Genomic DNA, 26392 nt, shown 5'->3' on the forward strand with positions numbered 1-26392 from the left:
TCGTTTCGATGAAAGCCTTAACGAAGCCAATGCCAAACGGCGAAGTACGATAAATAAAATCTCTGCAAGAGAGAGAGAGAGAGAGAGAGAGAGAGAGAGAGAGAGGGCGCGAGGGCAAGGAGATAATAAAGTGGCTAATGGGAAAGAAACGAGGCGCGACGGGACTTTTTTTTTCACTTTGCCTCCCTCGTATAAGTTGTTATCCAATGGAACGATACTTATGTGCGACAAACTCCAACTGCGGCACCCCTCCCTCGTGCGCCACACGGCTGGCGGCTTCTTATTGTATTTAAACTGCCGTCATTTGCATGTTGACTCCGATTGCTTGACAAAATTAACAGCAATTGTCAAGGCGACATGCTTACTATCTTCTTGATGTTTTGTTTGAAATGGTCAATTGTACGTTCTACAAGTTTATTGCGTAAGCGAGTATAATCAATTAAGTTGGATATATTTCCAATAAGTATGTATATTTCTTCGAATTAGAAATGACACTGACTTTGTAAATATTCATATAAACTATATGTACATTCTTCACAATAAGATTAATCGCATGTCACTAAAAGCAAGTCTATCCTTCCTAAATTATAATCACATCTCATTGTCAAAAAGAAGCTACACGAGAAGATTTAAGTGTTTCCTACTATTATCTGAATGAACTTTCAGAGCTGCTGCTAGACATGTCAGAACTGTAATGGTATCTCTGCAAAACAAGAAAGTTCGCCATGAAAATGATGTATTCGCTCAAACGGCAGAAAATAATGAGAAAATTCGATGAATACTTTGTTTGTGTAATAGGCGCAGGGAGAACTGCTTGGCGAGGGGGAGGCTGATACCGATTTGAATCTCTTTTTTCGCCTTCTGTCGTAACGAAACGAAGCATATTTAATAACTCTCGTTATAAAATAGTTTTAGAATACATACTTGTATGATCTACGTGCATTAGAGCACAGCGAGTCTTTACTGTAATAATTCCCGGAAGCTACGCACGTTTCTGTCGTCAACATTTTATCACATCCACCAGGACAAGTTTTGAATTTCTGTCTCCACCATTCTTTAACTTTCGAAGCGATACTTTTGCGTGAATTTGTCGAGCAACCTGTATCGAATTCGCAGTAATCTTCGTTTTTGTAGAGCATCGCGAAGCTACAAAGAATGAATCAAACGTGACACTTGGCAGTACGCTCGCGAACAAAATTGATAAACGCACTCGGATCTCGGGGAATCGCAAGGTGAACATTCCTCTGGATGTTTACGGAAGTGTCGGTAACATACCAGACTCAGTCCAACCAATATCCATACAAATGCTGCACTTGATATTGCTATAACAACTAACTCAACTGTCGATAGTGAATCTAATACACCCGCACCTGCTAATAATCAATTAATTGCCATTTTATTATAATATTCTTTTTGAATTTTAGTGTTCGTTATTCCTACCCGTAAGAGTGTCCGATGTTTTGCTTTTCGTTTTCATACCATTACTCTTCTTTGGCACACCTTCAACTATTATTCAAACGATTAATAATAACAAAATATTGCATTACTTGCTCGCAGCATGTATTAGAACTTAATAGTTCAGTCACCTGCATCTCGGAGGAACGCTATGATTCTTAATACTCCGCCGAAAGCCGGATACCATTTATCATCGTTTAAACGAGGGTAGACCTTTATTTTTTTGCGCGCGCGTGCAAAATTTATATCAGTTTACCTTTTTGAGTGAAAAAAAAGAAGAAGAGGGAGAGAGATAGAGATGTTAAATCTCACCACGTACGGATTCTAGTAACCATTTATAAAAATCCTTGTTGAAGTTGGCGAGAATTTCTTTGTTCGATGAGATACAATTGACATTAGTCGCGTAATATATGAATAATATTGCGACGGATTCTTCCTCGTAGAGCGACCAGAGATTATGATTTTTGAAGGGTACAGCTATGCTACAGAATATGTGCGTCAGAAGTTGGATAAAGATACAACTTTGTTTATTTGACGTTGATTACCTATTTGGTCTGACATTACTGTCGAAATACGGTAAGTACATATGTGCAGTTCCCAATACATCCGCATCGCCTACAATTCACAAGCTTAAACTTGACTTTTCACTAGAAATTTTCCATAGCATACCTTGGTCACTTTCGACGTTTGTCTCGACGTTTGCTTTGACTTTAATGCGACCACGATGTGCTTCAGCAGTCTGCCTAGTCGCGACTGTTTCATCGACATCGAAATTAGCCTCATAAATAATACCAGCTCCCATTAAACAATATCAAGTTCAATAACAAACTTTTACTTGCAGGATTAAAAATGAGCCTACTGCAAGCCACGGACGCATCCTCGTAATTGATAGCAACGGGAGTAACATTGATGAACATTTCCAATTCTATAGGTTTCCTCCAGCCAGTACCATCGCTGCTCAAAAACTGTTTCAACTCGGCTAAAAGTTGGAAAACCTTCTCGGCATTGCAGTACTCGATGCTTCCAGCATAATACGAGACCTTCGTGATCGGCACCACGTACGAATGCAGGTAACCGCCCATTACATCCGCGAGCGACTTTAACATCAGATGCTTAGTCTTGCCCGTCGACATGTTGCTCACGTATTCGAGGCACAGCTTGAAGTAATTCAATAGATCTGCCAAGTATTTGTCGCTTTGTATGTTTGGTGTTTGCATCTGAAAAATTAACGATCGTTGATGCGATCGATCGACGTCGAACGTTTTTTTGAAAATACCGCAGGCAATAGATCCTGAAACATCTGTCGACTGCTTAAAATTATCAAGTCGTCGTTGGTCCAGCAACGTTTACTAGACGTGCCTTTATCGAACAGCACCGTTCCGATGTTCATTTTGTCGTTGGATTTACTTGTAGCGAATACACTGATTTTTAATTCAGCCGGTCAATAGTAATACAATTTTGAGGTTATTGCAAACAAATAGCCAAGCATCTAACCTTTCCTTTTCTAATTTTGCAGACATGATGACAACAACCAATATAAAACACATGGGCCATAAGCCCATGCTACATTTAGACGTTGCCCAATTTTAAGTTTTTAGTTGTAATTCATTGTTATTGTTTATGTTGAAAAACTTACTTAGTGACATGACTTTGTATCAAAATGCTCTGAAGTTATTGGATAATGGTTTAACGTTCGAATTTCTTCTGATCATCATTCCGAAAATTCAGAAATCCGTTTTTTCTATAATATACATTCAATTTGAGAAAAGCATTTCGATTTAAAAGATATCATTGGGTATATTCCAAGTTGAAAGTTACACTGCACTTTCATTGTAAAATCAAGTTTTCAAACTCCAAATGCGACCGCTGTGTCTGACTATTCGTGGCTGCTTCTACTTAAAAATTATGCGAGCATTCGCAACACAAACCAGCAAGGTGATGTAAACGAGGCTCGTTGTGGTTAGAATCAAAACGAATTCCGTTTTGCAATGAATCCTAATCGACATTTGCATCGGCATTTCGAATAAATGCCTTTTCGTGTTCAATTCGGCACAATTCGCATTCAAGACACAAACCAGAAAAGATATGTGAATCCAGCTTGAAGACCGTCAGTCGACAATCTAGTACTCCAAAATGGAAGTAACGATGGCGCCACGTGTGCCACTGGAGAATAAACTCATATGGATAGCAGTTGTTATCTGCACAGCTGATGCAGAAGAGAGAGAAGGAGCGAGACTAATATTCCGTTGTGACGTCACGGAAACAAAGCCATGCTGCGCGGTCGATGCGCGCCGTAGCCGTCCATCGAAACACACACACACACACACATACACTCACACAAGCACAAAGCGCAGAGAGAGAAGTTTCCCTCTCTCCAGCCAGCACACGCATCGTATAGGCAAGAAGAAGTTGCTCGATCGCAGCGAGCTGCAGTGCCGTGCGTCTCTGTTCGTCTGTGTGTAATACATACATCGCAGAGTCGCGGCGCCCCGTTGTTTTGTTGTTGCGTGCGCGCGGGGCGGGCAAGTCGACAGCAGCAGCAGCAGCGGCAGCAACAGCGGCAGCAGCGGCAGCAGCAGCAGCAGCAGCAGCAGCAGCAGCGGCAGCAGCAGCAGCAACAGCAGAAACAGCAGCAGCAGCAGCAGCAGCGACAACACTCGCGCGTGATGCCGTTCATATCGAAAGATTGGAGGAGTCCAGGTGAGGAGTGGGTAAAGACTGTCGAAGGTTGGGAAAAGAAGAAAATCCTCGAGTGCGCCAACAACAAGACGCTGTCACTTTTGCTCAGGTCAGTTCTTTATCCGTGCTCGATAACATTACAAAGGCAACGCGACTGCTGCTCTTTTGCGTACTTTTTGCTGCTGCGGCAACTGTTGCTGATACATGGAGAGAGAGAGAGAGAGAGAGAGAGAGTGCAACAATGCCGTGTCGTGGGACAAAGAAACTTGCGACTACTTGCGGACGCCATTTGCCACGCAGAAAGAGGCAATCCAAAAAACCTCTTTTTCGATGGCTCTCTAAATACGCGCAGAACAAGGCAGTGTGCAAGTGCATCTGCGTTTTGCTATGTATATATGAAAGCAGCTGTTCCATCGGGCGCGCGAGCTCTTCGTATTCTTCCTTCTTTGTTTACATCTGAACGAACGCGCTGCAGCTTTTTATAATAATTACGAATGATGCTATTTGCTAAATTGAGGAAATGAAAAAGGCAACTGTCTAATGAATCAAAACTCTCGTTATGAATTTATATGCCGCTGGAACACTAACGGAAGTGAAAGTTCTATTGAGTTATATGTGGCACAAAAAAAAATAGATTTTTTTTCTTTATATAACTTATTTTCTTCCATACGCGATGCGTTTTATCTAATGGAAATTCGTCGCCTGCAACTGAGTGATTGATTGCTTTTTCGAAATACGAGGGATTGAAAGCTTCCAGAGTTTGATCATCGTACGTTTCTTTCCCACTGACATGTAGTAAATCTATCACAAGATAATATAGCCAAAAAACCAGTTGGATATGACATGTACATGACGATACAAGTCGATACTTAAAACCCTCACGGTCAGAGTACCTGTGTGCGAGCGCGGCGGTTGAAAGTACCGGAATAAAAAGTGAAAGATGCTCTGCTCGGCGGCTACGGCGCTCTTCCAGTCGCACAGCTGTTTTCTCTCTGTCATGCAATTGCAGTGCTCGCGCCTACAAAGCTCGCCTTCGCGCCCTCTCGCAATAAATTGTTTGCCCGTCGCTGCGCTGCGCGTTTCTCAGCGCATCAGCTGAGCGGGCCTTTTCCTTTCGAACTTTAGTCGAAAAATCCACTCGCGCTGGGTAAACGTTGAGCAAGTGCGATCGTGACGAAACGATGAGGTGATGATTACGATCTGTGAACGCGCGTTTCAATTACTTTTCAAAGCCTTTCCTTCGTCGCAGGCGAAGTTTACGCAAGCCGGACAATTCAATTAGATGAGAAAGCTCCGCGACCTATTGTTTGGTCGAAACGAAATATGTGTGTGTGGAACAAAAAGAAACCTCATACGGTCATGCCTAGGATAATAAGTGGGATTCAAACACTCTTGGCTTGTTTATTAGAAAAACTTTTCTGCCCGAACATTTTTCCTCATAGCGGCTGGCTGGGGCTCGCGCGAAAAAAATCGGGACGGAAATGTCGATAGACCGAAGCGTTTCGAATTAAAAATTGCCGCATCGCGAGCGCGAGCGCCGCACGATACGCGCGGGCCGCCGACGATCGATGCGCTCGTCGAATTTCTTATCCAGGTGTGCGAGCGGCGCCGCCTTGTTGCACGCCGTTGCAAGAAATTTTCGCGAGCGCGGCGCTGGTGCACTGAATTATTCAGAGCCGTTGTAAAACGCCATGCTCGAGGTGGACGCGGCAGTGTAGGGCGCGACCGAATGACACGGCGCCGGATCGCAGGATCATCGTTCGGCTTTCGTTTCCGCCGTTCTCGCCGGCAGCATTGAAGTTGCAACCGTGCAATGCGTATAAAAGGAAGGTCCAAAATAATTGCCAGCGTTTTTCCTTCCACCGACCGGCAGCCAATTATTCTAGCATCCAGCGCTTTCGCCACGCCGAAGGAAATTTTCATCCGCGCGCGTAAGAGCATCGTCCCCGCGTCGTGCAAGCGTGAAAAAAAACCGAGCAACTGCTGTCGCGCTTTCACGCGTTTAACAACGCACACGCAGGGAGTTAATTATAGACGTTGAATTATTTTCTGCAAAATGTGGGCTATCGATTTGCGAGCGCCCTCGCCGTTATAATATATCATTTATGCGATTAGCCATTGTTCGCAAAATCCAATTTGAAATTACCGATTACAGGTGCTTCGAGGACGTAATTCTACCCCGTCGGTCGATTGGCTCCGGGTGTTTGATTACCTCCCCTACGCCCATCCGTGACCGTGGCACGATTTCATCGCAGGTCGGTCACATATTCCAGAAAAGACAGACGTCCGTTTGTCGCTCGTTTGCCTTAAATTAAGTGTGCAATTGGAAATGGGAGGCTTTCCGATGGAGACGCTGTGTGAATCCTAGAGAGTTGGTTGCTGCTCGAGAGTATCAGCGGTATCAGCGGCGATGTTGACCCGAGTGAAAAAGTGGGTCGCGACCCAGCTTTAACACACGCTACCGGCGCTATACCGCCACTGCGCTCATTTCTCATTCTATTTTTTTTTCCATCTTGTCGCTCTTCTCGGCTTCTGTTTCAATGCATCGCGATATATCCATTGAGCCTATGGTCGGCCCGCTTTGATTTATTACTCGTTTATTGCGCTCGGTAAGAAATTACCCGTCTGAAAAATTCGATTTTTATCTTTTCTACGAGAATTTGACTTTGTGAAAGTGCGAAACTATGCTTTTTCAACAAAAGATTCACGAAGCTGAAAGGTGAATAAATTGCAACACCTATTCGTAAATGCCTTGGCATATGTAAAAGCTCGCAATGATCAAAAAGGCGAGGAAAGAAAAAAAAGTATTCGCTATACATTTTTGTCATTATTCGGAATGAGTGTGGTCGAGCAAAACCTCGAGTGTCTCCCTCGATTTGCAGAAAGCAAGAGGTATAATGTAAATTGGCTCGGCAACGCGGATCCATTGCGGTGATTTTCGCGCGCAGCTTCGCGTGGAAACGTCCTTGACGGCACTACACCGGCTTTTTTCGCTGTTGCTATATTTTCGCAGCAGTGGCTTTTGCGTCGAGCTGCGCCGCAGCGCAATACGTACCTCGAGTGCACGCACGTGTACGCGATTGAACATTTTGTCGACAAAAGCACTGGGCATACTCGGGAAAAATATAACTAACTACAAGCGTCAAAATTGAGATTCGTTTACTACCGCGTACGTTGAAAAAACAGAGTAACACCCGAACGTGAAACTTTTAGTGAAAGTAACGGTTGGTTAAGCTAGCAATTTTCAGCTGATAATTTGAAAGGAAGTTTTTGCATTAAGCTCGAAAAATGTATCCACTAGAGTGCAGTTTAGAAATTAACTCTTACTACTGTAGGTGAAAACAAAAAAAAAAAAAAAGATTACAAAAGTTGTTCGAAGACGATAACACTCGATTAGAAGCGTTATAAAATACGTGCTTTCTCGTGGTTTTTCATGCATTTACAAGATTGTGAGAAAAGTCAACACATGATTATCAACATTCGGCACTTTGACATTGCTTGCGCGTGAAATTCGAGGAAAAAAAAGTCGAGAAACGAGACGCAGCCTGAGGATCTGGCACTCGGAGGAAGAATTTTCACGAACACTTTCGCGACCTATTGCGTAACACTCGAGCCAAGGATTCCTAAGGGGTGAATTTTCCGACAACCTTGACGCTCGCGATGCCACGAATGCAAAGAAAGAGTCACGATACACGCGGGTAATTCACCTTCGTTTCCTCGTCCGCCGTGTTGCTTCCGGATCCATCGTTAAGCTTACGCAACGCCAGGGATTTTCTGGCTGCAAGGTCTTCCTCGTCAAAAGCCCCCCTCCCCTCTTTTTTTTTCTCTCTGCGCGTGGCGTTCAGACGAGTAAGTATGTTTCCCTTTCGTAACGTGATTCCGAGGCTGGAATTATGTAAAGCGGCGCGTGCGGATTGTTACGTAAATAATTTGAGATAATGACGAGACGTAGCGCAGTACGGAGTTGGTCGATGGGCGCTCGCGAGCGAGAGAGCACTTTGACGTCGCGCTGCTGCCCTCATCCAATGCTATTTTCCGCTCAGCTTTTTGAGCTTCGTATGTGCGCTGAGATAGATTATTTAAGGACAAGCTTTCAAATTGACGCTTTCGTTGTGAAAACAAGAAGAGCGATGTAAGGGAGCGAGACCCTGCACTGAACAATGTACTCTGCATTTTAATTACTGAGCTGTTTGTAAAATGCGGCAATTATCGTTATTACGTATTCTTATTTATGATTGTAAAAGTTCGTCTCGTTGAGCTCTTATGTCCACGTATCTTCAGACCAAAGGGCTTAAATCACTTGAACGAGTTTTCAAAATGAAGGCTACCCCACACAAAACGTCCGTACTACTTTTTGATCATTTAATAGTATCTTTACTAGAGCTCAAGTATACTAATATGTTTTCCTCCAATATAATCGATCCCAGCGAATTCTAAACCACCGTCAGCATTCAAAGAAGATGATACGTTCCTTTTTAAAAAATCGAAATAGAAAAATACACTTGTTTAACATTGAATAATCTACCTGGAATACGATAAGAAATATCATCAGAAAAGTACACTTCTTCAAAGTTGAATATTTTACGTCAAAGATGAGCGTTCTTTTAAATAAATCTACGTTTGGGCTTTTTATTTCCATTCGTCTTGCTAATGCAGAATAATCAGTGTGCATAGAAATACAAATCGCTCGAATGCGTATACACGTCAACTCCTAGTTGACGTCCGTTAAACACAGCAGAACAAACTTATTATCAATACGAAAGCGCGACTTCAACTACAATTAAACTTTAATTGTTAAAAGTTTCTTTCAACACGCCATTCGACAATAGAGGGTCAAGTGCACTATTTAATATGTCAAGGAAAAGCTGAAGCATGATGCGATGAATGGAAGCTTTTCAGCTTTCTTTTCATTATTTTTACAACTAACTAACTAACTTATATTCATTAAACTAACTCACTCTTCAAATAATAGAATTGGGAGGAAAGATTACTTACAACCGAGGCATCGATTGTAGGTGACGTTTAAACTACATAGTTTAACCGCAAATTTCCAATTTGAGTGCTGAACCTGAAGCCAACGAATGCTCTACAGCTTAAACGTGTTAAGCTAGACTATTCGAATACCTTCTCTAATTTTCAACTTATTGATAAAATAACGTCAATGAATTCCACGAAGCTGCAGAACAAAGCGCACTTTGCTGTGCCCGCGCAACATTCAATAAATTTCACTACAAACCATCCGCTACGTCCGAGGACTCGTAAAGGAACAAAGCAAGCGAGTATCACGAAATCGCTATACAGCTAATTCTCTCGCACACGTACAGTCGCGTGGCCATCATCCCGACATACATGATAGACACGTTCGCCCACGTAGCGACCCGATCCTTCACTTTTATTATTTCTCTCTGCACCATCTCTCGCTCGTGGCTTAGAAAAAAAAACCTAGCAGTGGTCGGCGTGTAAGGCGAAACGAAAATTTTTCTTTCCGATTTTCCAGCAGCGCTCTTTCGCCGTACTTTCTTTTTCGCGCGGTGTGCTGCATTCGGGTATCGTAGAGTCCGTTGCACTTTCGCGTCTCTTGATTCCACGTACGCTTAGGCACACTACTCGCGGTAAAGCGTTCCCGAACAAATGTATCTCATCCGGAAAAATTACGCGTAACAAAGCAAAGGAACGGTTATTTTAGTCTCTCGTGTAATAACGAGGAAGGAAGGCGCGCAGTCTGAAAATGCCGTGGAGCCTAACGAGTCAGTCTCCGCGATAAATCTCAATCTTAGATAGGATCGCAAGCGACAGCGCTGATGCGCCGCTATCTGGAAAGGAGACGTTGATTTCGCCGAGCGAAAAGAAACGAACGGCGAATGATTTAGAAGCCCACTTTCCAAAAGACAAAAGGCAGGCATTTTATAATCGGGTCTTCTGGCTGCAGCTGCTGCAATTGTTCATTTTAACTAATAGCACTGCTGCTACTGCCGTTGCTGCTGCTGCTGCTGCTGCTGCTCAGCGTACTCTCTGACAGTAGGTCAATCAATACGTCCCCTGTCGCGAAACTAACACTTTTGCATCGGGACCCTCCTCGCGTGACACGCAAAAATCTCTCGAGACGTTGTCGGGCCCACATAAGTGTGCGCGTCTACGCGCATAAGTCGCGAGAGAGGAGGTCAATGCACGCGTGATTGCGAGAGCCTTCTCGGTGAGTAAGCGCAGCGAGAATTACTTCAATGAGAGGTAAACTCGTGGAGCAAATGCGCCTTATCTTTATTGCGAGAAAACAAAAAAAAGGTAAATATATAAGCTTGCGAAAAAGTCCGTCGACGAGCATCGGAGTTGACGGTGAAGCGCTTGGGTGAGATTATGTGGTAATTTATTAAAATTAAGACTGAAATCTATGTCAGTCGTAAGCGCGGAGAGAAAACAATCGCCGATCGCAGTTCGATTCTAGCGAAACGAATTCCCGTTATTCGTCGCGGAATAAATTGCCACTTTGCGCGAGCCAGTGACTCGCGTGACTCACTTGCAAGTTTTCTTTCTTTGTCGCTTGAGATTATACACGCCGTGGGCATGCAATGCAAGTGCGCATTAACGTAAATGTTCTTGAGGCTGAGTTTGCGAAAATCAGCTAGCCATCAAAAATTTTAGTTTCTTAGTTTGGAACCAAACGCACGTGTGCGGCGCTACTACATAAAAAAACGAGAGAACAGCACAAAAGTATCGAATATAGACTCTAATCCTGATGAAATGTAAAAATATTCACTTTCGGATTTAGACGAATGCAGAGACTAAGAAATTGCCTCGTTTCTTTTTCCAGAACGGAAACTAATGACGACAAAAGGGAAAAAGAGAAGGAGAAGGAGAAGGAGAAGAAAAAAGGTGAAATTAAAATTAGATCGCTGATTTTGAATTCAACTGGAAATGAATCGAGCCTTATATTGTGAGAACATTTTTCGATTTGATTTTGATGGATGAAAACTGATTATGGATAATTGATATGTTTATCAATTTGAACATTGTTTACTTAATTTAAAAAGAAAACATTCTGAAACGGAAAAATTATTTCAGTATCACATCGGATTTAAGAAATTCTTGTGCAATAGAATTTTTCACTGATAGAAAAAGTCATAATCGAAAAAAACGAAAAAAAAAGATGAAGTTCAAAAGTGTGCGAAAAAATAAATAAATAAAGAAGTAAAAGAGCGTTAATTGCCGCCTAAATTGCGGAAGTTTATCCTCGAGGGCGCCTCCCGTTCCTCGCGCGCGAAAAAAAGCGAGACTAATTTCGAGATTGCTCGTATTTTTATTTTTGCAGAAGATGCCGTCCAGCCACACTGTCATATCACGCTGAAGTGCACCCGCGAGGTGAGTGACTCTTACGACACGTGCGCGCACAGAGCCTAATATATTTTTAGATTGTCCTTTAACCATCAGTTCAGACTTGGCTTTCTATTCTCGAGCATCTTGAAGCCAAGCGTCTAACTCGTCAATCGTCACGATGCACCGAGATTCTATTTGTAGTTTGGCGCCTCGTTACACGACGTTTTCTTAAATGCTGCCGCCGGGATAATCACCGAGTGTCAAGGAAAAACACGCGATGACAGCTATTATATTTCCCACAATTTGCGGCTGGAATATTGACTTTCCGTGGTTTTCCAATCTAGCATTTAAGCTAAGCGAGATACACGAGATTCTCATCGAGAACTAAACGGATTTTTCTTTTTTCACGCGGATAAAAAGAGTATTGATCATTTTTACTTTCAAACTCTCTCGACAAACTTCAAGCTTTGAAGACGTTCACAATGATTGACATTGTTATTTTGAGGGCCAGATCCATGCTTGGATCGTATTTTTCTTATGAATGATTCGGTGTTAATGGTAAAAACCTCTCAGCAATACTTCACTTTGAAGATAAATATGTAAAGAATGATTGGTTCGTGAGCCTTCCGCTGTGCATCCGATATTGACTGATTAGCGCTTGAAAATTCCACAATTTTTAGAAGTAGAAAAAATGCTCTAACACCGTCGACGTACTTTAGAAAAAAAGCCATACCAATAATGAATCCCGAAAAAAAAATGTTCAGATCGCAGGCTTCAACGGATTGAGCGACGCTCTGAAGAGGTTGGACTTCTTATCGGCGGTGCACGACTGCCGGCGCTTTAACTATATTGTACGGCTGCTCGACCTGTTGGTGAGCCATCGAATGGGAGGATTGAGCGGCTGCGCTCAACGCGTGCTGTTTAACATGCTCGAGGAGGTCGCATTAGAAGGTGATCGTCATAATTTTTCGACCTAAAACACCTGCACATGGGGCGCTAAGACTGTTTGTCGATTTGCAGTGTCCTTATCGCAACAACAAACCGGCAGACTGCGACGACTCATAGAGAGGGTTCGAACTTTCAGCGCCGGTTGCTGTTGGGGTGGTAGACCATTGGGCTCGGTGATACTCTGGGAGAAACACAAAGCCGCGCTCGATCGAATACTGCAGATCGCATCTTCCATCACGATAACTCAGCCCGACGAGGAGCAACAGCCACAGTGGTCAGATTTGCCAGCCGAGTGTCGGCGCGAGATCTTGCTGCGACTTAGCGATCCGCGCGACATCGAGGCCTCGTCCGCGGCTTGCGAACACCTTGCCGTCCTGGCGCAGGAACAGAGGATCTGGCGAGAACTCGCTCAGTATCACTTCACGTCACAGCAGATCGCCACTGCCCGACTCAACAATCCTGACAAAGACTGGAAATCCATATTCACTATTGCTCGCAGGTATAGCCACGCCAAATTGGCTCTTTCAATCCAGCCCGTTCGTTAATGCGCGCGAGTGCACATTTCAATTGAGAGTATCGATAACAGTTGCAAAAATAGCATGCGGAACTGGGTTGGTGGGGGTGAAGCGAGCGTGACTGTCCAATGTGGCTCTTGATTACGCTGACATTCGATTGATTTGCAGATCGTATGGTTTGCGAGAGGAATACGCGGAGATGATCCAACTATGCCGAAACTGCCGTTGTCTATTCTGGCGATCGCTCGGACACCCGTGCATCGCAGATCAAGATCCGGCCTTCCAGGAGAAGCTCGCCGACGTCGATCGAGCGTCGCTCCACGTTCCGATTCCCCCTCAGACCTTCCTCAAGTTTTTCTCGCTGTGAACGTCGAACCGACGATTATAACGCATCCGATAATTGATTAAAAATGAAAAATACTCGGTTCTAACACATTATTAAGTGCAGGCATATACGTAGTCCGACACGTATATGCGAATATAACGAAAGAGATGTGTATACTGTAAACCGGAAAAAAAAACAGATTTTAACTTAATACGCTGTAACTCTCACGACGATTTTTTTCTATTTTTTCTATTGTTGCTATCTTGTAGTTTTGATTTTATACGTCGCATTGTATACACTGAAAAAGATTATTCTTTTTTCGAAGGAGGAATTTATTATTTATATATTGCTCAGTGAAAAAGAAATCGTTAATGTATTTCTTCCCGCGGTAATATTTGTCTAAATCGAAATACTTCACGATTTTTCTTTTCTCATTTGCAATTTTTGCTAGTCAAACGAATTTATTCAAGTGCGAAACGTGCGAATTTCCGCTCATTTTTTTTGCTTTCGTTTTTCAAACACAAGCGATTTATAATTGTTCCAGGTAAATTTTAAGCTATGGGCAAAAAAAAAAGAAGATATATATTATAAATAGAATAAAATGAAAAGTGATAAAAAAAATACAATTAATGTTCAATAGTTGCACAAAAAAATGTCACGCAATTGTCCAATATTTCCAGTACAACTCTAACCAAGCAGTGTTAACCGCTTAAGAAAATCATCAAAATACTAAGTATTTTTGGGAATGTGAAGAAAGTGCTAACATAAATTTTTATTTGCAAAGAAACTTCATGTCATCGAAAAATCATTTTAGTAATTTTTTGTATCTACTTGCAGCTACAATACCTTTTCCAAAGGTTCGATACAAAAACATTTAAGCTTCACCAGTAAATTGTCCATTATGTGCTTTTTGAAATTATTCAACAATACTTAGTATTAAGCTATCATCAAATGTGTAAAGTGAACAAATTAAACAGAAAATTTATGATTCCTGCCAGAGACAAATACATTTTTCATCGATAAATACATTATACATATGAATATTTTAATTGTACATTACTGATAAATCCAATCTCAGTCGATTGAAAATAATTTGAGCTCTGCAATCATAAAAGAGACAAATTACCATCATAACAAAGTTATCAAAAAAGAAAACAAGACACAGGCACCTTGCTAATAAACATGTTCAACGACATCAATCTACAATATTGCAAAATTTGCTGCATTAATGTGTATCTTTGTAAATTTGATGAAATTGGTTAAAACGTAAAAAATAATTTTTGGTGCTTCAAAATATATACTAAATTATTATCAGTCAGATTTGATTATTATCCATTCCTTTTAATAACTGAAGACTTATTTGGAAGCACTTTTTTCTATGAAAATTTAATTTTCTCAAAATAAACAAAAATGTTAAAAAATTCCTAACCAAGTCTAAAGCTCACAGCAATTTAGCTGCTGCAATAGCAATGAAAACTAAAAATTTTAATATTTTTAATGCTTTATCAAAATATAAAATAGTAATATTATTTTTTAGCACATGTCAATCAAAACATGATATTCAATTCTAAAAATATTATATGCTAATGCTAACCTCAATTAAGTGTATGGGAATGCAAAAAAGATTTTAAGAAATCATGACACAATTTGCAATGATGTAGTAGTCAAAGATTTTTAAATAAATAAGATTTAAATAATGCAAATGATTGCAAATTATCATAATTTCTTTTATTCTGTGATGAAAATAAGTCCTTTGACTTTAAACAATGAAGAATGTAGAACTTATCATGGATAAAACACCATTATTTCAAATAATATTAACAAAAACATATATATAAATATTTTGGCCTACGCAGGGTGACCCCAGTCAAACAAATCAACTACATGGCTTTCTTACAATAATGTCCAGAATATAAAGACTAGATTAACGAGTATAATCTCAATGATGCGAATTTGTTTGAAAGGTACTTTATTAAATATTTAAAATAATATGCAATTCTTTAAAGCTGAAAAAATTAATTATAAATGCAAACTTCAAATCTTCAATGATAAAAGTGTATCTAAATAAAAAAAACTTGAGTAAAAAAAATCTCAAATAATAAGTATTTCACTTGATGTTGTAGAAAGATGTCTTTGTAATTTTGGTATATGCTCTTTTTGAATATTGTTTAATTTGCTTTTAGAGTAAAGAAGTTTCAATTTTATTGAAAGCACTTTTATACTGTCATCCAAATGATGTTTTTAAATTCAATATTTGTATATGTGATAAACTTAAATAAGATGATCCTTAGTAAAATTTATGTAAGTTTTTGCAAATATATATGCAGTAATGACATTTAAATAAATCATTTGTTGATTCAAAAATATGACAATTATATACTGCCAAACCATAATAAATGAAAATGCTATTGCATTGAACAAAATTGATATTTAAAAACTTTTGGTTCAAAACAGAGTAAAACTAATTCCTTCTGATAAATATTTTTCATTATAATGATCTGTTAAAAAAGATTACATGTTTTCATAATTTCATTGACCTAGTCATGTTATAGGGTGCAGACAAAAGTGGCATTATCACTTATAGTACAGTATTGGACTCAAAAACTCAATCGCATGAAAAGTTACATTAATTTTTAATTCAAATGTTATCTATAATACCTGTATCCAATGCTTCTACGATTCAAATGAATCATAAGAAAAGAAAAATATATCACAAAAACAGTGTATGTAGAGATTTAATTTGAAGATTATAAATATCTTGTATGTAAAATGATGGTACAATTTCATCTATAAATAGGAGGTGTATAGAGCAACATTATGCCAGAAGCTTCTAAACAAAGAATCTACATAAATATATTTATGACAAGATATTGATCATTATTTTAATACTTTAAACAAGTTTTGAAAAAATTTATGTTTATTGTAGAATATTTAAAGTTCTAATAAAAGAAAAGAATAATTGTAAATTTGTCTGTACAACTACTTAGAATTGGGCTTACTATACCGTATATTAAAGAAATTATTTTATGTTGAATATGTTATGAAAAATAAATATTATAGAAAACAAAAGAACATGGTGATATATATAAATAAAAAAAAAGTTAAAATAAATTTACAAATCTATTGTATGATACCTTCCATATTAAAATCATATCCGAATTTATTAGACTCTTTGATATAGCACAGACCCTACTGAATCTGAGTAATATAAGTTTTTTTTAGACTAAATTTATGTATCTCTATTAATGAAACAACTACTGAAATAATTATTGTTAAATTTCAAAGATTTTTAGTTAACAAACAATGGACTTAACTATAAACAAGATGACCTTCAAGAATGTTTTACTCACGTATAAAAAATATAGATATATTGCATGCAGATCAATGTATTGTTTTCAATTTAAAAGCAAAAATAGTCGATGATTAAGAAAATATGCAAATCTTTTACATACCTTTTATAAAGTATATGCAGACGTTAGTTGCTCGTCTCAACAATATATGTTTATATGAATACAACTTTTGATTTCGGTTTTTAATTCTAAAAGCCTCAGCGTAACAATAACAAGTCACAATAAAATTTCTATACATTAATTTATATTGTTTTAAAGTAGAAAAAACGTAATTGGCGCCAATGAAATTTTATAAAAACTTGCATTTCTGATGTTACAATGTATTGTGACGTCATTCGATAGTTCTTAATTGCCGTTTGTATTCACTTATTTACTATTGCTGTGAGCAAATATTGTGGCGCCCTCAAAAAGCTGGGGAAACCGTGTTAAATCTTATTGAAAAGAATTTAGTTTCGTGGTCGCCGTCGGCGTTAAAATTGGAAATTCTTATAAGAACCAATGTTAAAATCGACGCCAGCGCTACTATCCCCTCCGTCCGCATGTTCACAGCGAATAAGAAATCGCGGCAGCCGTAATGAGCCGGTGCCGGGTACCCCGTGCATGTTACCCTCTCTCCTTGAGCTAGACCAATCCAAACAACGAACACTAATCAATGAAGGGGCGGAGAATCGAATCGTACTAATGCGCAGGCGCAACAGCTGCATCAGAGTGACGCCGTGGTTCCAGCGTGAAGCGTCAGAGACGCAAAGTCCAGTCAACAGAGAAGAGGTGTACGCTTAAGCTTGGAAAGTGTCGTGCCACTCTCTCTTTTTCCGCGCTTTTTTTGCCTTAGCGTATAACAATTTAATCCGAGTGTGCCCTTAACTGAACATTCATCAACATGTCACAAATGCAACACAGCAGGAAGCGAGTTTGCTACTACTACGACAGTGAGTATCAATTTTCTCTTATAAAATCAACGTTGTGGATCCGTGCTTTGGATCACATGTCGCTGTACTGTGAGGTTTTTGTTTATTACTAGCAGATATTCGAATTTAAGAAAATTATTGTACAAGAATTTTATTTAAAAGTAGTTTTTCAATTGTACCTATTTGGATTGGTAGATTTACTTGAGTTTTGGCAAGTTTGTACTCTTTTATTTGGTTTAAGGCAAAAGGTCTTTAGGTCGACTTTCATGCGACCGTAGAACCAAGCTAACTTCCATCATGTCTGCCTTTGGTAGTAGTCTACTTGAGGATTTCTCACGCTATTTTCGTTAAAACAATATTTTTTATTGTAATCGTTCAACGCTTCAAAAAATTTGTGAAAAACTAATCGAAAAAAATGCTTGTTGACCATTGACTAAGTACTAGTAATTGTAGACATGCAATTTAGTTGACTTTTTACTCTTAATAACGTTCCCTAAAGTAATTTTGAATATTATAATAAACTTGTTTATTTTATATTTGTAACAATCTAGATACTTTAAAAATAGTCTTTTTCTTTTGAATTTTATAATTTTGTTAAATGTAAATAAAATAATGTATTTATTTAAATGATGTGAACATATATTGAGTATCAATTATTTAATGCATCACATGTTATCTTCCCATTTTCCACAGTTATGTATAAAATAAATATTTTACTAAATCACTGTAAGCTAATATATTGCATTTTATTTCACATTTCGTTGACCAGATTTGTCAACCTCATTAGTAACAATAGTTCAATTCAACAGTTTTTAAACCATTTTGACCTCAAAATAAGTTTGTTGAAACGTCAAATAAAATGCAATGTCTTAGCTTACAGTAATTGAGTACAATATTTATTTTTCAGTAATTGAATGATTTTATTTTTACTGCTCATAAGTGCCAAATTGTATTTTTTTAAAAGTTCAAGTTATCAATAATAATAATTCTTTTCCAAATAAAATTAATAATAATCAAAGTATTAGGTAGTTCTAAAAATTTAACAGATGCAACTACAGGATCAACTAGCAATTTCTTTTATATAATGGTAATAAATTTTTATAGGTGACATTGGAAATTACTATTATGGGCAAGGACATCCTATGAAGCCACACCGCATAAGGATGACACATAATTTATTGCTAAATTATGGATTATACCGTAAGATGGAAATCTATGTAAGTTTATTCCCTACTCTATTATGCAATGACATAAGTGAGCTAAATAAACCTATATTGCTGATTTCAGTAATTATGATCATGCAAATATAATAATAAACTGTTTATATTTGTAGCGTCCACACAAAGCTACTGCTGATGAAATGACAAAATTTCATAGCGATGAATATATTAGATTTTTAAGATCTATTAGGCCTGATAATATGACTGAATACAACAAGCAGATGCAAAGATGTAAACAAAATTAATTTTAGTTGCTTACAAGTGAGATTTTTCATATGTATTAATATAAATTTTTAAATTTTAGTTAATGTAGGAGAAGACTGTCCTGTGTTTGATGGTCTTTATGAGTTTTGTCAATTATCTGCTGGTGGATCAGTAGCAGCAGCTGTGAAACTAAATAAGCAAGCATCTGAGATTTGTATAAACTGGGGAGGTGGACTCCATCATGCCAAAAAGAGCGAGGCATCAGGGTTTTGCTATGTTAATGATATTGTTCTAGGAATTCTAGAATTACTTAAGTATCATCAACGAGTTTTGTACATTGATATCGATGTTCACCATGGTGATGGAGTTGAAGAAGCCTTCTATACAACTGATAGAGTGATGACAGTATCATTCCATAAATATGGAGAATACTTCCCGGGAACTGGAGATCTGAGAGATATTGGTGCTGGAAAGGTAAGTTACTACATATCTTTGCAAGTTTATTTGTGAAGTAATTAGAAAATAACATTGTTTATTTTCTCATTGTAGGGGAAATATTATGCAGTTAATATTCCTTTGAGAGATGGAATGGATGATGAGAGTTATGAGTCTATATTTGTACCAATCATTTCTAAAGTTATGGAAACTTTCCAACCATCTGCTGTTGTATTACAATGTGGAGCTGATTCATTAACTGGTAAAATAACCTCATAAGTCACAAAAATTATTAAAATGTAGATTTTATGTACAATAAGTAATATAAGAATATTTTCTTGGCATAAATAGGTGACAGATTAGGATGCTTCAACCTTACTGTTCGTGGACATGGCAAATGCGTCGAATTTGTTAAAAAATATAATTTACCTTTCTTGATGGTTGGAGGCGGTGGTTACACAATTAGGAATGTGTCGCGTTGCTGGACATATGAAACTTCCGTAGCACTTGGAACAGAAATAGCAAATGAGCTTCCATACAATGATTATTTTGAATATTTTGGTCCGGACTTCAAATTACACATTAGTCCATCTAATATGGCCAATCAAAATACTACTGAGTATTTAGAAAAAATAAAGTAAGTTAATATTACATTGAAAGCGTTTGAGTTACCGCATAAGTATGATATAATTTTAACATATCAAAATACAATTTTTTCAGAACGAGACTATTTGAAAATCTCAGAATGCTTCCACATGCACCAGGAGTTCAAGTACAAGCTATTCCAGAAGACGGAGCTGTCATCGAAGATTCAGAAGCTGAAGAAAAGATAAATCCAGATGAACGACTTCCTCAGCGTGATATTGACAAAAGGTTACAGCATGAAAATGAATACAGTGATAGTGAAGATGAAGGCGAAGGTGGCAGACGAGATAACCGATCATTTAAAGTACGACATCAGTATTTTTGGCGAAACTTAATTTTTTGATTGCTATTAATAGAAGAAATTATTACAATTTTTTTCATATTTATAGGGATCGAGAAAACGTCCTCGATTAGAAAAAGGTCAAGATAATGCTGATGGAGATGTGAAGAAAGAAGATGATATTAAATCAGATTCAAAAGGTAAATAAGTTAATTTGATAATACTTTCAAAGTTTTTTCATAATTGTTTAAGTGGGTATTAACATTACTTTATTATTACAGATAACGAGAAAGACGAGAAAACCAATGCTACAAACGAAGAAGCGAAAAAAGATGGAGCAACGAATCCTTGATTTAGGCATATTGAAAATTCTTACAACGGAATTTAAACCATTTTATGCAAAAGTAAAATAAGCAACAAATCCTTGCAATAGTAAGATATCAATTGCAATTTTCAGTTAAAATTTATGATGTTATCAAAATTTACGTCACCAGTCTATAAATAGAATATTTTTAGACTCTTATCAAGAATTATTGACGTTCGCGAACGTTCGTGAAGCACAATATGTTTCTTTTAATATAATCTTGTGACTGATGCATCAGTTATTCGAGCGTTCATTTTCACATTTCATTTTTTTTCTAATTATATTAGTCAAAAGATTATATTGCAAATTTCATAAATTATTTTCGTATATAAAGATCGATAACGTGAATCGTGAGTTGCCAGTTCAAACTCGCTTTATGATTTCTTTTGAGCAGGGCAAATTTCGAAAGCATTGATTGCAAGCAATTGTCCGATTTAGATAAAAGTATGAAAGGTGTGTTTCTACAGAAATATTTCTTCAGTCATATATCAAAGTAAAGCAAGCGTAAATGGAAAAATTGTAGTATATTCGTGATCAATTTGAGAATTGTTTTGTTGCGTGAAATATCGAGCATAAATGGTAAATTTTTTCTTTTGTAATTATTGATTACATTCACACTAATTACTTTGCAACAATATTATTAAAGTAAGCTGTAATTTTTTATCTATTTTTTTATTTGCACCTTTTTTTACCTGGCTTGTATGTAAAGATCTCAAATAGTTAATATTCATATTTTTTAAGGTACTTGAATTTTTAGTGTAAATGTAATCGATGGCATATACTATACTGATGTATTTACTAAGTCGGATCAGATATATGTTCTATAAACTTATGTAGGTATATAAGTAAATATGTAAGCAGTTTCTTTAGATATAATTGTAATTTTTTAAATAATGTATGATGTTGCGTTTAATAGTGTCAGTTTTGAAAGACAAGACATTGTCATATTTATGTCAAAGTATGAAGTTCAAAAATGTTTTTAGATATTTATGATAAAATAATAAAATCACTTGTGCAAGTATTCAAAATTTACATTATTTTGTCTTATCAATAAGAGTATGGTATATTTTTGCGATAATATGTTTTAATGTTAAATATCTGTACGTTGTACACGTACGTTTACCTATAATGTTACATACATACATATGTATCAGTGGCGTACACGTGTGTGTTGTAACAGCTGTTTGGTTAAAATCAAGATTGAATAAGAATTCTAAAGAACTTTAATTTTTAGCAAGTATTTTTATTGTAGCATTACTACTTATACACATTTGATTGGTCTTTTTATTATTTGTTTGAATTAATACTAGAATAATATACGGGAGACACGATATAATAGACATACACTGATGTGTCCACATATATATATATATCTAGTTGTTTACGTTTCGTTAATCGGTAACTTTAACCTCCTTTTTATCGAGTATTTTCGTCGATTTTTACACTATGAGTAATGATTTTAAATTGATTCCTTATACAATAGAAAATATAGTAAAATATCACGTACACAACATGAAGAAAGATGCGATTAATGAAAATGAAACATATAAGGTAATTCTTTAATTGATGTGCTGTTCTATCTACAATATACTTGAACTTAGCATACGTTAAAAAAATTTTCTATTTCAGAATCCAGAATGTAAATAAACGTGAATAATAATATAAAACTATTTATTTACCATTTGCCACATGTGACAGACCAAACTGTGATACCAAAATGATCTCACATGTAATGACCCTTGCTAATGGCATTATTGGTGTTAGCGTTTTAGCTATGCCATTTTGCTTTAAGCAGTGTGGCATTATTTTAGCTACTTTAGTTCTTATACTAAGTAGTATCCTCTCCAGATTATCATGTTACTTCCTCATAAAGTCTGCTGTCATGTCTCGTCGAAGGAACTTTGAATTTTTAGCATTCCATGCTTTTGGCTTCATGGGCAAATTTTTGGTTGAGCTGAGTGTGATTGGATTCTTGTTGGGAACTTGCATTGCATTTTTTGTTGTTGTTGGAGATTTAGGACCACAAATTATTGGAGTAATGATTGGAAAACAACCTGAAGATATAAGAACTAGTTTGTTGATAACAACCGGGTTTTTCATTGTTTTACCATTAGGTTTGCTAAGAAATATTGACAGTTTGGCTAGTGTTAGTACTGCTTCTATTGGATTTTACATATTTTTGGTTTTAAGGGTAACGTAACATTTTTACTAATTATTTTGTTACATTTTAACTAATAAATGTTACAAGGTATTGTATATAACATTTTTTTAAACAGGTGATAATAGAATCAACTCACCATATTTTTGCTGGAGACTGGCTGAATAAAGTTCACTACTGGAGGCCTGCAGGCATTCTCCAATGCTTACCTATTTTTGCTTTATCTCTTTTTTGTCAAACACAGCTATTTGAAATTTATGAAGTTGTTCCTAATGTTAGTTTAGAGAAAATGAATGAAATTGTTCGTGGAGCATTGAACATGTGTACTACAGTTTATTTTTGTGTTGGTTTTTTTGGTTACATAGCTTTTAGTACACAGCCATTTACAGGTATTGGTTTTATTACTATTGAATAATTTTATAAAATTGATAGAATAATGATTTATTAAATGGTATTTTAGGAAATATTTTGATGAGTTTTGAACCAAGTTTGTCATCTGAAATAATAAAAATAGGTTTTGTACTATCAGTAGCTTTTAGTTTTCCACTAGTCATTTTTCCCTGTAGAGCCAGTCTTAATTCTTTACTTTTTAGAAGAGTAAGTTAATTCAACAATTTTGTTCTATCATATATATAGCAGTTATTTATGGCACTTTTTTTACAAACTAGAATTATTAATAATAATTTATTTTTAGGCATATACCCATGAAACATCAACCGCATATATATCTGAAACAAGATTCAGATGTCTTACAATTTTTATTGTTACCATTGCTCTTATTATTGGAATTTTGATTCCAAATATTGAATTTGTATTAGGTATTGTTGGATCAACAATAGGTGTCATTATATGTCTTATATTTCCTGCTGCATTTTTCATAACTATTAGTACAAAAAATACAAATGAAAGATTGCTTGCTCAGGTAAGACACAATTTAAAAATGTTGTTTTATAAAAATGTGATTGGCAATTCAACCTTATTAATAATAAAAAGTATAGTTTCTCATTATTGTTGGAATATGGATTTTGGTACTTGGAACGTATGCAAATTTGTATGCCATGGAACAGTCAACAGCTAAAGTTACTATGACAACTGCAAAATTTCCTAGTCAACTAAATGAAATTCCCAAAGTGTTAATTGACAATGAAATCTTTAAAAAACATGATGAACCAAAAGAGTTAGATGGTCTGCAAGTTAAAAAAGGTATGTAATTGATGTAGATTAATTCTTTATAATAAATTTGGATTTATTTTTGTAATGTTATAATAATTTTAAATCCATTCCACATAGATGACATTGAAATTTTAAAGCCAAAAGTTCCTGACAAAATTCCAGATAGTAAAAATGTACGACAAGAGCCACCTGTTCCTATAGAAAATATAAGACAAGAACCACCTGTACCTGTAGAAAGATTACCTGGTGATGAAAAACCAAAAGAGGAGATCAAGGACAAAATTATCATAGAGCCAGAGCCACCTGAAGTTCCAAAAGTTGAAAAAGATGCAGATAACAAACTCATTGAAGAGGCAAAAGTAGCTTACGATTTATTAAAGAAAATTAAAAGTACTAATAATATACCGGATGTGATAGAGGAAGCAAACATACTACCTGGTAAAACAGATGAAAAAATTAATGTTGCTCAAAAAAATGATGTAATAGCTGTTGACGCAATAAAAAAAGAAGAATCTGAATTAGCTGCTGATAAGGAAATATCAAATGTAGAAACTGTACTAAAAAAGGAGCAGCTTAAAAGAACTTTAGAAGAACATATTATGGAACTGATGCAGGAACAAAAAGAACTTTTAAAAGATATTGAACAAATAAAGAAAGAGAGAGAATTATCTGAAAAGAATGAAATAGAAAAACAAAGTAATCAATTGAACTTGGTACCAGAGAATGGAAGGAAAGATGATCCTAATAATGTAGCACAGAAACAGAATCTCGTAAATGCAATCAAATCTAAAGTTGTCGTCCATAACATAGAATCACAGAAAGATACTGAAATTAAAGGACAAGAAAATGAATACAGTATGAATGTGTCTCATCATAAAGGACAATCGGTTATTCAGGGTAATAATGAAGGCACTAAAATCGATAACTTAAATAAGCAAAATAAGTATTTTAATGAAAACAAAGAAACTCTCATGAGAAAACCAGTTATCTCTTCAAATTCAAATAAATCAATTGTCGACAAGCACATTAAAAAATCTGAGGATCATATTATCAAAGCATTAACTAAACAATCCAATAAGTTGTCGAATGGAAATGAAACTATTGAAATTAATAAATTAGATAAACCACATGATAGAGAGGAGAGAAAAAATGGAAAAGAAAAAGACAAAAAAATTTATATGAATCCAATACCAATTCTTTTAAAAATGAACATTACTAAACAAATAAATGATAATGAAAGTCATTCCAATAATGCATTTCCAAAACGAGACATTCTGGAGGAACATTTAAGAGAAAAAAGAGAAGCTGAAGAAGATACATCAAACATATCAAATAAAGTCATCAATGAAACAAGTGAACATAAAAGTAATTTAATTGTACAAAATAATATAAAGAATGAAAATGATACTTGTGAGAAAAAAATTAATATATCTGTAGCTGAAAGTACAGGAGAAAGGATAAAAGTTAAGGAGAAAAATTCAGACAAAGGTGCAGAAAGTTTAATAAAACCAAGTGTTCATTTATCTCAACAAGATGCTATAGAAAAACTTTCTATTAATTCTGAAATTCATGTTAATGATAACTTTGTTAAAGTGAAAAAAAGAGATTTAAAAGCACTGCAATTTAATGATGATGCTGATGATAAAGAAAACTGATTATTATTATGTATGCTCATAGAACTTGAATAATTTAAAAAATTTTCCGAATTTAATTAGGACCAATTTAAGTTTAATTCTAACAGTTTTTATGAAAAGTATTATTGGATTAATTAATATTATTCTACAAAAAAAATCGATAGATTGTAAGAATATGTAAATAATGAATTTTGAATATAATAATTATTGTGAATATGATAATATACGTATACTAGAATGAACAAAAATGCATTGTAAACTGATATTTTTTGTCACGAATACTGCAAAATATATTTTCATTGAAATAAATAAGATTTAAACTTAATGGAAACCTTATAAACTCATAATTACAATAACTTGGTTTTAATTAAGTAAAATGATATTTAATCCATATTAAACATACTATATGACAGAAATAAAATGACTATTTTCAAAACCAAATTTTCAAGCCTCCTAATTGTGTGTATGTATATATATATATATGTGTGTGTGTGTGTGGTGTAGAATTATCTATATGTATAGCTATATATTTATATATAGATTTGAATAGATTTTTCTACACACACACACACACACATATATATATATATAAGGAGAATAGACAAACATATACATAACTTACTGACTAAACAAAGATTTTTGTATGGTTTCCTCTGAAACAATGAATTAATTAATTACGTTGAATCTTTTTTTGGGGACATTCATTATACATGAATAAAGAATATATTGCTCAACTTTTTTTATAAAATGAGAGATAAATGTGACAAAAACTGAATGACTGAAATTAG

The 26392-nt window shown here is 36.1% G+C and overlaps 4 protein-coding genes across 5 annotated transcripts; 3 read left to right on the forward strand and 1 right to left on the reverse strand.

The window, feature by feature from the left end:
* Nucleotides 1-646: 646 nt before the first annotated feature.
* LOC131667580 (uncharacterized) lies at nt 647-3017 on the reverse strand. Its single transcript, XM_058941077.1, is given in 11 exon segments — nt 647-703; nt 783-861; nt 925-1146; nt 1211-1463; nt 1587-1668; nt 1775-1937; nt 2001-2070; nt 2125-2208; nt 2291-2672; nt 2732-2876; nt 2950-3017. Coding segments are annotated over 11 exon segments (1605 nt in total).
* An 846-nt stretch (nt 3018-3863) lies between these two features.
* LOC131667598 (F-box only protein 32) lies at nt 3864-16340 on the forward strand. Its single transcript, XM_058941099.1, has 6 exons — nt 3864-4243; nt 10943-11004; nt 11441-11490; nt 12210-12396; nt 12466-12892; nt 13077-16340. The coding sequence occupies exons 1-6, from the start codon at nt 4122-4124 to the stop codon at nt 13273-13275; spliced, it is 1047 nt and encodes a 348-aa protein (XP_058797082.1). The 5' UTR covers nt 3864-4121; the 3' UTR covers nt 13276-16340.
* A 976-nt stretch (nt 16341-17316) lies between these two features.
* On the forward strand, nt 17317-21654 carry LOC131667544 (histone deacetylase HDAC1). Its single transcript, XM_058941022.1, has 9 exons — nt 17317-17512; nt 18596-18708; nt 18825-18942; nt 19016-19389; nt 19465-19612; nt 19702-19987; nt 20071-20299; nt 20385-20475; nt 20557-21654. The coding sequence occupies exons 1-9, from the start codon at nt 17464-17466 to the stop codon at nt 20625-20627; spliced, it is 1479 nt and encodes a 492-aa protein (XP_058797005.1). The 5' UTR covers nt 17317-17463; the 3' UTR covers nt 20628-21654.
* Nucleotides 21655-21815: 161 nt separating this feature from the next.
* Nucleotides 21816-25883, forward strand: LOC131667570 (putative sodium-coupled neutral amino acid transporter 10). Of its 2 annotated transcripts, XM_058941068.1 has the most exons (8): nt 21816-22037; nt 22123-22190; nt 22269-22830; nt 22916-23186; nt 23258-23394; nt 23492-23719; nt 23796-24000; nt 24088-25883. In XM_058941068.1, exons 3-8 carry the CDS (start codon nt 22357-22359, stop codon nt 25623-25625), a joined length of 2853 nt encoding a protein of 950 aa, XP_058797051.1. In that variant the 5' UTR covers nt 21816-22037; nt 22123-22190; nt 22269-22356; the 3' UTR covers nt 25626-25883. The 2 variants fall into 2 exon arrangements, with proteins under 2 accessions (XP_058797051.1, XP_058797050.1); XM_058941067.1 differs by having other exon boundaries at nt 21816-22190.
* Nucleotides 25884-26392: the final 509 nt, after the last annotated feature.

Source organism: Phymastichus coffea, unplaced genomic scaffold (assembly GCF_024137745.1).
Source record: "Phymastichus coffea isolate CEN01 unplaced genomic scaffold, Cenicafe_Pcof_1.1 PCOF00068, whole genome shotgun sequence".
NCBI classification, from domain to species: domain Eukaryota; kingdom Metazoa; phylum Arthropoda; class Insecta; order Hymenoptera; family Eulophidae; genus Phymastichus; species Phymastichus coffea.

Excerpts from the sequence above, each read along its gene's own strand:
- LOC131667598 (XM_058941099.1), top strand. The coding sequence starts at position 4,122 with ATGCCGTTCATATCGAAAGATTGGAGGAGTCCAGGTGAGGAGTGGGTA. Across the intron at positions 11,491-12,209 it reads CGCTGAAGTGCACCCGCGAG|ATCGCAGGCTTCAACGGATT; the intron begins GTGAGTGACTCT and ends AAAAATGTTCAG. Across the intron at positions 12,893-13,076 it reads ATATTCACTATTGCTCGCAG|ATCGTATGGTTTGCGAGAGG; the intron begins GTATAGCCACGC and ends ATTGATTTGCAG.
- LOC131667544 (XM_058941022.1), top strand. The coding sequence starts at position 17,464 with ATGTCACAAATGCAACACAGCAGGAAGCGAGTTTGCTACTACTACGAC. Across the intron at positions 18,943-19,015 it reads CAACAAGCAGATGCAAAGAT|TTAATGTAGGAGAAGACTGT; the intron begins GTAAACAAAATT and ends TTTAAATTTTAG. Across the intron at positions 20,300-20,384 it reads GAGATAACCGATCATTTAAA|GGATCGAGAAAACGTCCTCG; the intron begins GTACGACATCAG and ends TCATATTTATAG.
- LOC131667570 (XM_058941067.1), top strand. The coding sequence starts at position 22,357 with ATGATCTCACATGTAATGACCCTTGCTAATGGCATTATTGGTGTTAGC. Across the intron at positions 23,187-23,257 it reads TAGTACACAGCCATTTACAG|GAAATATTTTGATGAGTTTT; the intron begins GTATTGGTTTTA and ends ATGGTATTTTAG. Across the intron at positions 23,395-23,491 it reads ATTCTTTACTTTTTAGAAGA|GCATATACCCATGAAACATC; the intron begins GTAAGTTAATTC and ends ATTTATTTTTAG.